The 15,788-nt window shown below is 35.1% G+C and overlaps 1 protein-coding gene across 4 annotated transcripts in view; it reads left to right on the plus strand.

The window, feature by feature from the left end:
* Nucleotides 1-15,788, plus strand: part of ADGRB3 (adhesion G protein-coupled receptor B3) — a 734,277-nt gene that overhangs the window by 573,200 nt on the left and 145,289 nt on the right. For all 4 annotated transcript variants that reach the window (XM_045498673.1, XM_045498672.1, XM_045498671.1 and 1 more), the window contains one exon: nt 1,431-1,533. In XM_045498673.1, the coding sequence (XP_045354629.1) occupies nt 1,431-1,533 (103 nt within the window). The remainder of the gene's footprint in view (nt 1-1,430; nt 1,534-15,788) is intronic.

Raw genomic sequence — 15,788 nt, forward strand, 5'->3', positions numbered from 1 at the left:
AAGCCATTTACATATAAAGGGTCAATTTTTTGCAGCCCTTAAACTTTATGTGTTATATCTCCCACTCACGAAAGAAGAAACAACTTAATATTTGATGATGTCTTTAGCTTCCCAGTGTGTGGTTTATTACATTTTTAGATAGTGATGATGCAGGGACAAGGTTAAGCAATCTTGAGGACATTTTGTATTGAGAATTGTCCTAGGTTATTCCTATTTGAGTTTGTTTTATGAAGAAAGGAATTTTTTTCATACTGAAAAATTGCTTTTTGTATTTTATTGTTACTTCCGTTTTCGTTTTGCCTTCTCTTCTGAAATATATGATGGAATGTGAGGCTTCTGCCTAAATATTCCTCAAAGACAGAGATAGAGAAGGAACTTTGATAGATTTTACTTTCCAAAGAGTGCCTCCAGATCTCTGGCACCCCCATCTGACACTGCACAGGAAAGCCCACACCTGCTGTGGAGAGTGATTCCATGTTCTAATACAAATTGAACAGTCTCAAACACACAGCAAGTACAAGTATGTCTTTTTGTTACTGTCACTCAGTAATTTACCGTAAGGTACAGTAGAGCAAAATAACTGTTACCCTTTCAGGGTAAGCAGCTGGTAGAACATTTGATTCTGATCCGTTTTCTCTGTGGCTTACATTCTTGGTGCGTGTAAAAATTATATAACAGACTGTATATAAACATTCCTTCATAAGGGTAAAACATGGTAGACACCAAGTAATTTTCCAGCCTGGTGGTGAATTATCATTTGTGGATTGGACTAGTTTTTGGAGATGAAGGTTAAGTTTTTTGGTTTTTTTGCTTTGTTTTATTTTGTTTTGTTTTGGTTTTGGTTTTGGTTTTGGTTTTGGTTTGCTTTTGGAACAATTAGAAAAGAAAAATATAAACAGTAGAAGATGACATAAAAATATTTGAGTGTATGAAATGGTAGATGAGTGTTCATGGTTTCATGAAAGTAATGGCTGCTTTCTAGAAACAAAGGAATACTTGAGAATCTATGTGGGATTTTTTTCCTTTTGGTTCTCAGATTTTCTATTGATTTTACATGATAATAAGCATATTATATATACATATAAATAATGGTAATTATAGTAATTGATATATTTCCAAGAAATTTTATATTTTTAGTAAAAAATTATATTGATAACAGATGTACAACTTAGACTCTGTTAGAAATGCCATGTTGTCTACACTAATGTCTAAAGAAAAAAAATTATTCTAAAGGACTCTAGGACATGCCATGTCACTATAAAATTGGATTTCTAAGAATAATCTTTATTTAAAAAAGTTTTTCATATATTTTATTCTATGAAGGATATATTTTAGTATTTCTTTTCTGGATGAATTTCACCAATTTGCATAATTCATAATTCTTCATCTTCTGAATTTTAAAGTTGAACACTCTCTCTCTTTCTGGCTAGGTACATACGCTCTGAGAGGTCTATAATTCTAATTAACTTCTGCCTGTCTATCATCTCATCCAACATCCTCATACTGGTTGGACAGACTCAGACACATAATAAGGTATGACTGGTAATTATTCTGATTCTATATGTGTGTTTATGTTTTGACATAAAAGTTGATTATTGAAAATCTAAACATTCTAGATAAAATGGAGAACTTCTGATAAAAATTATTTTTAAAAACAAAATTATTTCATTGCTTACTAAATAAAAGTATTGCCTAATCTAGACTAGAAATACATTCCCTTGGCTTAATTTCCTGGGGATTGAGAGGCTGTTTATAATAGTAAAAATATGTTTGTTAAGTATTATATCAAAGCTCTGTGAGTTCAAAGCCTTGGAACATCAAAAGCACAAATTTTGATTCATTATCCTAATTGCAAATAGAATTGCCCCTGTTTTGGTCTACTTTATTAACACACTGATTCCTAAAAGCCAACTATAAAATGCTTACAAGTATAATGTAGAACATGAACATCTACCCAAAAATTATCTATTGCAATAATTGAAGACAGTATTAGCTAAAAACACTAGATTTTATGCTTTTCAAAAAGCTTTACTTAACCAAAAAGCGCTGATACTTAACCACCATTGCAGTTCTTTAGGTGAACAGTTACTTTCAGCAGAATGTAAAAGTATAGGTCCTATTTACAAGAACTGACTTGAATTGAATGATCATGTTTTTTTCCAGACATGACTGTCAGCTCTCTTTACTAAACTACTCTGAATGCATTGCAAGAAACCCATATAGCAATCTTTAATTTACCCCAATCTCAAAGGAATTCTGGTAAACATTGCTTTGATAATATTTGTTGATTAATCCAGGCCCGTTGTTTTTTTCAGCTTTTTTATTGTCAAGTGCTAAAGCCAGTTATTGAACTTTTTTAGAAGCTATAATTAAAAAAAAATCTAATACACTTTTCAGCATGTCTTTTTTGGTAGATCAGATTTTTGTAGGACCGGTATCAATGTGAAGAATTATAGCCGGTCTATTTTGCTAATCTCCGCTCCTAAAACTGCTGATTGCCACCAAAGAATCCAAAGAATCTGATTTTGGATCTGGGTAGGTAGGGCCTAGGAAGTTCTTTAGGTGATTCTGATAGGATTTCTTCTTGAACCATATTGGTCTAGGCCAGGGGGAGAACCCAAGGGGGAATCACTAACCCTGAAGGACAAAACAAAAACAGTTAACAACCCAATAAAGGGCCCTGTGGAAGTGAAAAAGTACTTTCATGTACTTGAATATTTAGTTTTTCTCCTATTTAGGACTATAACATGAATTAAAACAAACAAACAAACATATATAAGAATATGAAAAGGGAAAACAAGAAGAAAGGGTAAAGACCAAAGGTGAGGAAGATGCCAGACAGAATTAGGAGAAGAGAAAGAAATGTACAAAATAGCCAACAGCGGAGAAAGTGGGTGTAAACACTGGTACAAGCTGGAAAGGAGAGGAAAAGTGAAGGGAAGTAAGGAGAGATGGAGAAAAGATGGAACTGTAAACCCTAAAGAATTACTAAATTACTCATCTTACCCTTACCTTTTTGACTGTTTACCTGGGCGGGGCTTCAGATCCCTTAGAAATGCTCATTTACTTGTTAATACCTATTTACAATTCTTTGTCCTTGAGACTCCAGGTAGAAAAGCAGAGCTTTTCCTCTGAAATAGGAATTATTTATTAGGTTGGGAATCAGAAAAAATCAAGCTGTGGTAGCTTAAGCCCATAGTTTGAAGTTTTTGGTTTTGTTTTGTTTTGTTTTCACCCAAGCCCCCCTTTGCTCTATCATTGTTTACCCTCTTAACACTCATTAGAATTTGGAAAACTACCAGATCTTCAATACAAAATGTGCTTTTAAAACTGTTTCGCGCTGTATGGCAAAGTTTTTAAAAGTGTTGAGCCCAATGTTTAAATGGTAGACTTTTTCGCAAGGTTTACTACATATTACAGTGATGATTGTCTAAATCATTCCTATCCAATAGTAATATAATGTAAGCCACAAATGCGAGTTATGTATATAATTATATTAGCCAGCTTAAAAAAGCAACAAGAATTACTTTTAATAATTAATTTTAAAAATATATTTAACTTAGTATATCCAACAGATGGCCATTTCAACATACAATTAACATTTTTGGGTCTTAATACAATATTTTGTAATAATTTTTAAGTCTTCGGAATCTGATGTGTATTTTATACTTATAATACATCTCAGTTCAGACTAGCTGCATTTCAAGTACTCAGCAGCTATATGCAGCCAGTGACTACCATATTGTGTAGGTCTAAATGGTAATAATATTCAGAAACTAGTCTAGAAATTACATGATTCTTGCCCATTTTGCCTTTCCCAGCTTTTCAGTGTCCTTGTTTTTTGATAGAGATGTCTTTTTGATATTTACAAATATTAGGAACGTCAAAGGCAGGATAAGACAAGTCTAGTTTTACTTTTCATTTCTGATTATAAAGAATGGCTGGTATGGGCTTAAAAAAAAATAGTCGCCTCAGGTAATTAACTACAGAGTAGATTCCATGTGGTTTTGGGATCATGGTAGTTTTGTTCCAGATAGCCTATGCTAATTTTTGCTGCCACAGTTACGCTTGTGGGGAGGAGGGTTTGGTAGGTGGTAGTAATGGTGAAGAAAATGAGAAAGTACTGGTTTTCTCTTATGCTATGTTAACTTTGCTTTACTGCCCTCTGAGTAGATGATTCTGCAAGCCTAGAACAATTCACTAATGCATTGTGACTAGAAGGGAAAAATGTAAACAATGGAATTTTGTTTTCAGTCATTCTTAATAATACCAAGTTTCTGAGGAAAATAATATATTTTATCATGTGCTAATTAAATTAAATTGATCCTACTTCATTGATCCTATTACATTTTTAAAAGGTAATATATTGATCAGTGGTTACAACATTTTGTTTAGGTTGTGTGTAGGACCCCATTGCTGCTATGGGCATTTTGTAATTGATCAGGTTCCTATCTTTGACTTCCTTGGTCAGTTTTGATTGATGCTTTAATATTCTTCATTTGGAAAAATGGAAACACGTGAGAGTTTCTTGATGAACAAGTTATTTGGTGCTGCCTCTGAGAGTTGTCATGGCCAGTTTGTGTGAAAACTGCTATTTGGTGCTGATCCAGAATAGTTTTGCAGTGTCATACTGGGGTCTTTCTCTGAACTGCTTGTTGAAATATGATAGACTCAGTTGTGTCACTACTGAATATTTCTTTTGAGTTGGGATAGAAACAAACTGAAATAATTAATTATTTAAAGTATGATGTATTCAAATCTTTAAGCTATAGAGTCAATTATTAGAAGCAAAGTAAGGAATCAAATGTAATTTCTTTTATCTCTTAAAATACATTTATACAATTTAGTGATAACTCACTTCATTATAGTTCATTATATTTCACTTTCTCATAAAGGGTCATTGCCTTCTAATATCTTTGTGTAATTTCAACCACGATGTTCATATATCACTGAAATGTTATTGTTTGTGAAGAATTTCCTTTGTACCCTAAAGTAGGCAATTTTTTTTTTGAACCATGTAGACTCTTTTTGGTCCTACTGTTTTGCAGAAAACAAAGATTATTTTGGAAACATATATTCAGAATATGGTTTTCTTAATCACAAAATATATACCTGCTTCTTTCTAAAAGACTTTGAAATGATGTATGATATTAAAGACTTCATGGAATTCTTTTTAAAAAGTGATAAAAGCCAAGTTTAGCAAAACTTTTTTTTTTCTTGGTTAGACAACAGTAGCCATCCAAGAACTTTAAAATGCTAAGAGATAGCTTCTTTCCCACAACCTCACTACCAGGTTATACTGAAAGCAAGTCAAGTCCAGATTCTATCATATAGTTAGATATTTTTTAGATAATTGTTTTAGCAAATCAGGAACAAACCTGTTCTATAAGCTCAGTGAAAATCCTAGGGCCTTGTTGTTTTAGGTACTTTGACCACAGTTTGTGTGCAGCATTCACTTGAGGTAGACATAGGAACAGTCTAGAAGCAGTCTTTTGTGCTCTTGAGTCAGCATCATTCAATCAGAAATCCTCCTAATCCAATGTCCGGACACAGAATGATTGGGGATAAAACTGTGGGCCCCATCTCTAAAATATGCTGGATATAGGCCTCCATGAAATCTTTCATATAGTCACATCAAGAGTAAGAAGTGTTTGTTTAACCATGTTAGCTAATCCACATATTCTCAAGCCTTTATTTTCATCAGAGGGAGCCAACGAACACACCCACTGTAGTGATTAACCACACACTAGTTCATCAATAAAGACGAGCCTTTTATATTCAGGTTGAGGAGTCAAGTATTGATTATGGGCAAATCTACCTAGATCAGAAGGACTTGGAGTTGCCATCTCTGGAGTATGGCCGTTTTGAATGTAATGCCAGCTGACCACTCTGTTGTATGCATTTCTGGACAGCTCCTAGAATTAAAGGTTGCACTAATTGGCACATATATAGCATCATACTGAGAATACCAAAGTGTTATAAAATAAATTACAGGCATCCTAAAAAGACATCCTAAAAGATAAGTATTTTGAAAAATTGTAGTCAATTGTGAGAAGGCAAAGTTAGACACTAACTTTAATCTTAAGAGACCTAGCAGAAGTTCTCATTGATTTATCAAGGGAAGCTTCCCAAATTATTTCATATGTGTAAACATTTCCTTAGCACTATTCAGGAGAATTCATCTCATGTTTCTTTATATATGGACCATTGAATTATGTAATGGGCTTTGTCTTTTCATTCAGTCTTGCATAAAATACCAAAATTCTCTGTGTTGGAGCACTCTTTAAAAGAGTCACATACTCTAAGAAGTTTTATTTCTTCATCTTGTGCTTATTTACCTTTTATAAAATGTTGCTTTTGTTCTGTAGTTTGTATAGAGATAATTAGTAAAGATATAGACCAAACTAGAAGGCAGTGGCCATTCTAATGGAAGATGTTTTTGTGTTGTAAGGATTATGTTACTTTTAGAAATCAAATATTTAAAAGAAAAGGAAATAAATCTTGAATTTGAATACCTGTAATTGGGTGAAGCATCCTCTAATGCACCTATTTCTTCCATGACTTTCTTCTGCTGGAGATCCAGATTCTTCCCCCACTGACTTACATGTCTGGCCTCTGAATGTGTATGTGTTCAATTTCTGAGAAGAAATATTGAATATGTGTCTTGAGTCACCCATTCTGTCCCTCCTGGGACCTTCTGAAATGGTCCGCCTATCTTCTTGAGACTCAGTGCTCTATCTGCTTCCCTGGAGATCTGCATCTCTCAGGTGGTGATAGTTGAACAGGCATTTTAAGCCAGATGGGTCTAAGCATCCTAAGCCTGCCACTTCCCAGTTATATGATCTTGAGTATCATATTCAGCTTCTCTATACCTTAGCTTCATGTTAATGCCTCCCTTATAGAGGTGTCCTCAAGGTTATATGAGGGTAGTACCCATGAAACACTCTAAAAGCACTCCTTAAACAGTAGCTGCAATTATGGTGATGATGATCATGATGATTCTCAGATGTACATCTGATTTAGTGTTCTCTTCGGAGCTTCAGACTTCCTCTTGTCCAATTCTGCTCACCACTAAATTCACCATTTGTGTCCCTGCCCCACAACCCAACAACACATTATATATAAATTGAACGTATTTTCTGTAGGCTCCAACCCAGTTACATATACTGGGACTCTGAGTGTTAGCCTTAATGTCTCCTCCTCCCTCACGTAGTAAATCCAATAAGTCTCTCCCTTGTGCCAGTTGCACCCTTCACATGCTTCTCAAGGCCAGCTTTCTGCCTTTGTCAGGTGGTAGTCATCTTCACTGGTCTACCACTTCCAGCATTGTTAAGCACACTCTCTACCTTGTAGCCCAAGTGATAGAGCTAAAATTCAAATCTGACCACCACTTCACTTCTCTGTGCATTTATTGCTATCTCATCTCTTTACAGAAGTTATTTTCAAACTGTTCAGACATAAGCAGTGACAAATGTTTTATTTACCTACAAAGGTTTCTATTCACTAATTTTCTTACATTAGTATACTGGGGCTCAGAAATAAATTTTGTTGAGAAAGAGTTTTCTGTAGCTTATAAAACTTGAGAAACCTTAAACATGACCTATGCTGACCTCTCCATTCTTGTTCTATTCTGCTGACTTTTATCATACCAACAACATCAAACTGCTTAAGGTTTGTCAAAATTATTCATCAAAATTAGGATTTCTTGTTCCTTGCTTACTCTTCAGCCTGGAGCATTGTTACTCTCCTCCACCCACCTGATTTTCCAAATGTCTTTATCTGGCTCATTCTCTGATACAGCCCAATCCTTACCTGCTGCTGTAGGAAGCCCTTCTCTATCTTCCACTCTTAGGTACACCAGCTCTGGGGCTCCATGATTTCCAGTGCATACTCACAATCTTGTATTATATTACCTGTTTCTGGCCAGACTATACTCTTTTTAGGGCAGGGCTAGGTTACATTTATTCTTAAATTTATTGCCAACATGTTGTCTGAGTACATTAAGTATGTAATATTTATTGGATGAATGAATAAATACATTTATTTGAATCCATCATTTGGGCCTATACCTCTGAAGCTAGTAACTGTAGTTAGTTTTATAAGGATTAGGGTTTCCCACTCTACACAGAATCTAAGCCAATATGGTGACAAATAGTATTTTCCTAGGGCCTTTTCTAAGCTCTAAGTGATTGATGGCATATTTGAAGGTGATCTGGTTCCTGGGTTTTAGTGAAAGAGACTCTGAAACCTAGCAACTGTGCAACTTCTCACTTGATAAGTTGTGTAAAATAATGTTCATAATCTTCAAAAGAAATGTGCTTATTCATAATTCCTCTCATAGAACTCATTTCCTGCCAATAATGTCCCAAATGCATGTTTATTATGTCTCAAATGTGTGTGTGATCCTAATGGCTGAAGCTAAAGCTTCCTATTTAGATTTATTAAAATCTAATTTATTGACTTGCTATGATGTTTGTAAAAGGATTTGAATGTAATAAGCTTATGTGTGATTCATTTGAGTCCATTTTGAGGTATCTTACTAGCTCTGACAAGGTTCTTCTGGATGCCTGAAAATCTTTATCTAACCAGAGAACAGAATGGTTGGATAATTTCCTGGTTTTTCCCAAGCTCCTAGCGATGAAGGATTATTTTGTTCACAATGTGACAATGCACTTTAACCTTCTTATCGCCTGATTATACATTTCTAGTTTTGTATGCTAGGAGTCAAAGATCATGTTATCAAAGTTAATTTCAAAATAGGGCAAAAGATCAATATGAAGGATCAGTTTGAAACAAGCAAAGAATATGAAAGTGAAACTATTTAACAAGAGGAATTCCTCAAATGGTTTGAGATATCAGGAGCCAGATAACCATGAGGACCAGTTTATACATTCACTGTGTGTTCTTAGGTCAAACTCCAAAGCTGGGCAAAAGTCCCAGAGTGAGCATCAATTCAGCAGAGAGAAGTAGATCATAAGTCTCAGGCTTGAATGCTGGTAGTTGCTTTGGAGATGCCAGGCATAATTTGATTACCTTCTGTTCGTTCATCCTCAAGCAGCAGAACTCTTCTCCAGGCAATGTAGAGACTCCTTGATGTGACTGATTCCTAGTCTCCATCCTTGCCACCCCCACTTTAGACTTGGTCTTCATGATTTCTCAGTTGGACTACTATAACATTCTTCTGACATAGGGCTGCTCATTTAGCTTTTATTTGTGGTAGCTCATCCTTCATATTACTGTGAAAAATAAATTTAAATAAAAAGTAAATGCCCAATTATGCCATTCCCCAGCTTTGAATTCTATGGTGGGTCTGTAGGACTCATGAGATTTAACTGCATTTTTTTAAATTGTTTTAATGTTTATTTTTAAGACAGAGAGAGACAGAGTGTGAGTGGGGGAGGGGCAGAGAGAGAGGGAGATGCAGAATCTGAAACAGGCTCCAGGCTTTGAGCTGTCAGCACAGATCCTGATGCAGGGCTTGAACCCACGAACTGTGAGATCATGACCTGAGCCAAAGTCGGATGCTTAACCGACTGAGCCACCCAGGCACCCCTGATTAACTGCATTTTCTGAACATCAGCCACATTCAGAGATATCTCTAGTACATAAACTAACTTCATGGGAAATAAAAGGACATTCCTTTTGAGTAGATGAGTTATGAACATACCTTTCTCTTTCCAGGCTAAGATAGCCTCTATCAGAGATTTTTGGTCTCCCATCTCTGCTCTCTCCTGGGGGAAAGGAAGTTGTCTCTGTGCTTTCCAGGGTATCCCATGTTCACTGGAGCCACTCTTGCCCTGTGCCTCTGTACTTACTTTTACGTTGCCTAATAAACTCCTACCACCTTTTAGGTGTTGGCTTTTATGACTCATCTTAGTGAAGTCCATCAGCACTCCTTTCTGCTTCCATAAAACATGGTATATACCTCTGTTGTGAGCACCAATCACATTATGCTTACTATTAACTTTCTGATCAACTTTGCCCACTGTACTGTGATTCTCAAGGGTGGTATTTTTCTCTTGTTTGTAGGCCTTAAAACCACTATACTAGTACTTGCTTTATACATGCTATAGATTTAATAAATGTTGAATGAATGAATGAGTGAGCGAATGAATGAATGAAGCAAGCTCTGGCTGTTAGATGAGGCTCTGTTATATTATCAGGAGTATAGCCACTTCTACATTAGGACTTTATTTGAAATTATTGCAACCTAGGTCAATTTTTGTGTGTGTTAATATTGTTGTTTTATGATGAGAGAAAGGAGTTGAGTAGAAGACTAAAGACTATAGAACACTTTTAAGACCTTCCTTTGGTGAGAGATGATTGAGTTGAATCAGATTTTATCTTTATGCAGGAATATCTGAAAGAGAATTTGAGAAGTTATTCTCAAAGAATCTTACAAAAAGGTTGAAGATTATCTGTTTTTCTCCCCTAGAATCAAACCTCACCCTCCCTCTTAGTACATAATATGATCTGGTCAGAAGTTTGGCTAATGTCAACAGGGGAACCATATTGTATAATTAGAGCTGATAATGTTTATGAATTCTGAATACACTGTAAAGTATTGAAGTGCTTAAAAAACCCACATAAAATGAATTATTTTAAATTATATTCTCACAGAAGTCAAAGGCCCTTGAGATAAGATTATAATAGAGTTTTCACTGACCCATTATACTAACTTTGAGGCTGTATGTCTCTAGGGTGAATATGGGATGAAGAGAGGAAGATTGAGGTTATCACCAAAGATCATTGACCAAGGCAAAATTTGTCTCAGTGTGAGATTGGAACAGAGTAAAGAGTACAGGAAAGAACTCCTTTCACAAATACTTCAGAATCTAATTCAGGGGCTGGCAAGATTGGGGGCAAAGGCCCACATAGTGAAGATTTTAGGCTTTGTGGGTTCTACCGTCTCTGTCACAAGTACTTAATTCTGCTGTTGTAGCTCAAAAGCCATCCTAGACATAAAAAAATGGATGTGGTTGGATTTAAATAGAAGAAGTATAATGTAAGGTAAGGCCAGGCCATTTTTAGGCTGATGCTTTTATGTAAAAATGACCTTCAGTTCTGAAGTGTCTACCCAAGGTTTAGTCTGTGTAGCCTGCAGGACTGGAACAGGGGAACTTTGGCAGTTTCTGAAAAGGCTTCTGCAGAGATAAAAAGGAATGAAAAGTACTTTGAATTCTTTCGAGCAAGAACTAAACACAGAATTTCTTCACATATGGTGACTATTAGTTACCAGTATATAAAAATTAAAATAAAATGAATCAAATCAGTCTCGACCAAGCAGGACATTTTATGAAGTGAAGAAGCTAAAAGCAAGTAACAGATGCCCAATGCAGGAGACAACAAAGCTGGCTCTCTTTGTAGAAGAAAAATTTCTTAAATTTCAGCCATAAATGTTAAAACCCCTATTAAAGAAAGTCTCTCATCTGACAGTCTTGGGCAGAAAAGTAACATCTGACACAGAAAATAGGGATGGCAGAGTCCAGCTAATTCTTCATTAAGGTCACCCATAGACAGAACAGAGTCTCACACACACACACACACACACACACACACACACACACACACGCGCGCGCGTGTGTGTGTATGTATATATATATAAATTTTTAACCTCTCAGCCTCTGGTTCTCACTCTATCCTAAAAACTAGATTTATTATGTATATTATATCATAAGCATTGCTATAGTAAACTTTGGAACTAAAGCACAAACACTTATGCCTGTTACCAGGAAAAACATAAGCATATTTGAAGATGTAACTCTGGTTTTCACTTCTTTTGTGATGTTAGCCAGTTAATTCTAAACTTTAAGCCTTGAAAAAAGAACTAGGCATATAACTGAGTTGAGTCTAGGTCTTAACCATGAAATTTAAGATGTATGAAATTCAAAGTGAGTAAATTAAGGCAACCCTAGGTTGCTAGTGTACTGAATCAAAGATTAAGATTTCAGTTGTAATGTAAAGAAGAAATGATTAACTGTAACAGGAGAAATACAATGATAAATCTTAATTCATGAATATTCATGATGAGAGCTTGTGTTTGTGTTTTGTGTTAAACTACTATACACATAGTTTTTATATATCCCTATAGATGTGTCTTTGGTGGATGATAACATTATATGTACATGATTAGGACTACAAGGGATTTTGAATGAATCTTCTCTGTGTCTATTTTACATTCTTATTGTTAATTAAATTTTATTTGTATTTCAAAGTGTTTTTCCTAATGGACAGGAATGCTATATATTGCTTTTATAAAATATGAATTAATTCTAATTTTCTGATTTTTTTCCTCCTATATTTATTCTTGTTTCTTTCTGTTAGAAATAATATCCCCTATTTCATTTGAGAAGCTTTTGTTACATATTTTCCTAACTTTCAAAATAAAGTTACAAAGTGAATCCTCTATACCTAAGAAAGGGCACCCTTCATGGAAATGGAATAGGTAATCTGTTATCTACTACTATATAACAAATCACCTCAAACTTAGTGACTTTAAAATAAATATTTATAATCCTATTGTCTATGAGTCAGGAATTTGGGAGTGATCTCCCTGGGCAGTTCTGTCTCAGCATCTCTCAGGAGGCTGCAGTCCAGAGGTCAGATCACCATCATCTGAAGACTTGATTTGATTGGGGCTGGAGGATCTGTGTTAGGTGGCTCATCCTTCCGGTGTAATGGGAGCTTCACTTATTTTAAACAAGGATTTTTAAGCTTTACCATTTACTGGCTATGTACCGTTTGTCAAGTTACTTAACCATTCTCTACACACCAGCTTAGTGATCTTTTTAAATTGTAAATCAGATCATGACACTTGTCTGCTTAAAACCCTTCAGTTAAAGTAAGTGAAGCTTCTCGTATAATTGGAATGAAATCCAAAACCCATAACATGGCCCACAAGCTTCTAAATGGCCTGGCCTCTAAGTACTTCTCCTACCTCGTCACCTCATATTCATTACTTTTCCTTTTGCTGTATTCATGTCATGCTGGCCTCCCACTAGAACTGTACAAGTACCTGATAAGCCATCAGCCAGGGGACCATATGTCTGGTTTGTGTCTCTTGTCCTGGTGCAGTTATTAGCAAGGCCACTGACAAAAATATCCCACCAATTATATGCTTTACCTAGCATACAATGTTTCCCCTGCCTTAAGACTCTCACATATTCCTCCCTGTTTCACAGTTAGTCTTCGTTCATTCTTCTTAGTTTAGCCTAGTTAACTTACACACGTCCTTTTCAGAGATGACTTCACTGAAAGCCTGTTCCCCCAAATCAAAACACTGTAAAAGTTTTTTTTTCATTATTCTTTCTCAAGGAACCCAGTATTTTCTTTCTAACCATTGCTTTAATTTGTCATCATTTTTTTAATTTAAGTTCAGAAGGGAAGGAATATTTTCTACTTGATATATATTACATACCTAGTGCCTAGCACAGTGCCTGGCATGCAGCAAGCACTCATTAATATTTTTCAATGAATGAAGGAAATGTCTAATTTTCTTTTGTGATTGTTCTTTTCTAATGTAGCAGTGGGGAGGTGATGTTATGAGGATCAAGTAAAATTCCACCTAGGGCATGGTAAACTGGCACACAATAAACTTTTAATTGAGGTAAAATTTACATACAGTGAAATGCACAGTGAATCATGTGACAAGTTTGACCAACACATACCTATGTAGCCAATACCAGAGCCAAAATACAGATTACCATCACCCTAGAAAGTTATCTCTGCCCTCTCCCAGATACCCCTGCCCCCCATTGGCAATCATTGCTCTGATTTCTGTCCTCATACATCAGTTTTTGCCTGTTTAGGGATTTCATATGAATGGAATAATAGGAATACCTTTTGCTCTGGCTTTTTTCATTCAGCGTATTTTCATTCAGCAACTATATCGTGTATATTCATAGTTAATTCTGTTACATCGTCAAGTATTATTCCATTGTATGGATATACCACACTTTGTTGATCCATCTTCCGAGTGGTAGATCTTTGGATTGCTTTCAATTTTTTTGTTGTTATAAATAAAGCTGCTTTCAACGTTGGGGTGTTTGGGTGGCTCAGTCAGTTAAGTGTCTGACTTTGGCTTAGGTCATGATCTTGCGGTTTGTGGGTTTGAGCCCATGTCAGGTTCTGTGCTGACAGCATAGAGCCTGGAGTCTGCTTCAGATTCTGTGTCTCCTTCGCTCTCTGCCCCTCCCCTGCTCATGCTCTGTGTTTCTCTGTCTCTCAAAAATAAATAAATGTAAAAAAAAGTTTAAACTTCGTATATAAGTTTTTGTATGATCATACGTTTTTACTTCTCTTGGATAAATACCTAGGAGTAGAATTGCTGGGTTAAAAGCAAGTTAGAGTATTTTTAACTTTGAAAAAAAAAAAACTAAACAGATTTCCAAAATTATTGTACTGTCTTATACACTAACCAGCAATCTTTGTGATAGTTCAGTGTCCCATATCCTTGCCAACATTTTAATTTACATTTTCCTAATAGCTAATAAGGCTTTGCATCTTTTCATGTGCTTATTGGCCATTTTATGTTCATTGTTGGGAAGTCTAAGTTCAAGTCTTTCCTCCCTTAATAAATAGGATTGTTTGTCTTTTTATTACTGCTTTGTAAGGGGTTTTAAAAATGCATTCTGGATATAAATCTTTTGTTACATATATTGTTTTTCATATATATGACATATAAACCTACAATATAATTTTCTCTCCATCTGTGGCTTAACTTTGCATTTTATTAATGGCATCTTTTGCTGAGTAGAAGCTTTTAATTTTGTGAAGCCTATTTTATCATATTTTTTCTTTTATTTGTGTTTTTGTGAGTTCTCTAGAAGAGACAGACCTTTGCTTACTCTGTAAAGTCATGAAGATATTCTTTATTATTTTTGCTTTCTCTGTAAGGTCATGAAGATATTTTATATCATCTTTTATATAGATCTTTGATATATTAGTTATTTTTTGTGTATGACATAGGGATTGGGGTTCATTTTATTTCATATGGATATCTAATTGTTGTGGCACCATTTGTTGAAAAGACTTGTTTCCCCCATTAAATTGCTTTAGTACCTTTGAAAAAAATTATGTCTAGAAATCAGAAAATTTGAATTCTCTAACTTCATCCTTCTTTTTCAAGATTTTTTTTGTCTTCTCTAGATCTTTTGTTGAGATCCTTTTGTCTAGAACTTTTATCTGCTTTCAATAACTGTTAAGTTAGTGGCAGTGGGTATGGCTTGGCTTCATGAAAAAAAAAACATAAAAATTTTATGACCAATTGGATAAGGTTACTGAGAAAGAAGGGGACATTACTAATTTCAATGTTCCTTTGGGCTATGACATAATGCTCATGTTTTAAGTTGAAGAAAAACTGGAAGAGAATCAGGAGTCCATGGGGTAATCTATATCCTTCTCTAAGGAAAATATTCTAATCCAAGCAATTTTTTCCTTCCCCTTTGTTGTCCTTCAATCATTCACTCTTTTGGGGCTTTTTACTTGATTACTTCCAAAAGATATTTTCTTAAAAAGTGGAAATTTTTTAATGCTATATATATACCTATCAAAACATATATAATTACAGACTAAATGGATTTTCTTTATATTTCTTGAGTTTGTTAATAAACAGATGAGAGAAAAATTGTGTCTAAGATCAAAAGTTCATGGCCCACATTCTCCTCAGGCGTGTAGACATGTCTCTTTATGTCCTTTATGACTAGGTACACACAATAAAAGTATTTGCAGAGAGTTAGAAAGTAAGCAGCTATATCCCCTCACCAGGAAATCAGATATTGGTGGCACAT

The sequence above is a fragment of the Leopardus geoffroyi genome, chromosome B2 (assembly GCF_018350155.1).
Source record: "Leopardus geoffroyi isolate Oge1 chromosome B2, O.geoffroyi_Oge1_pat1.0, whole genome shotgun sequence".
Taxonomy (NCBI): Eukaryota; Metazoa; Chordata; class Mammalia; order Carnivora; family Felidae; genus Leopardus; species Leopardus geoffroyi.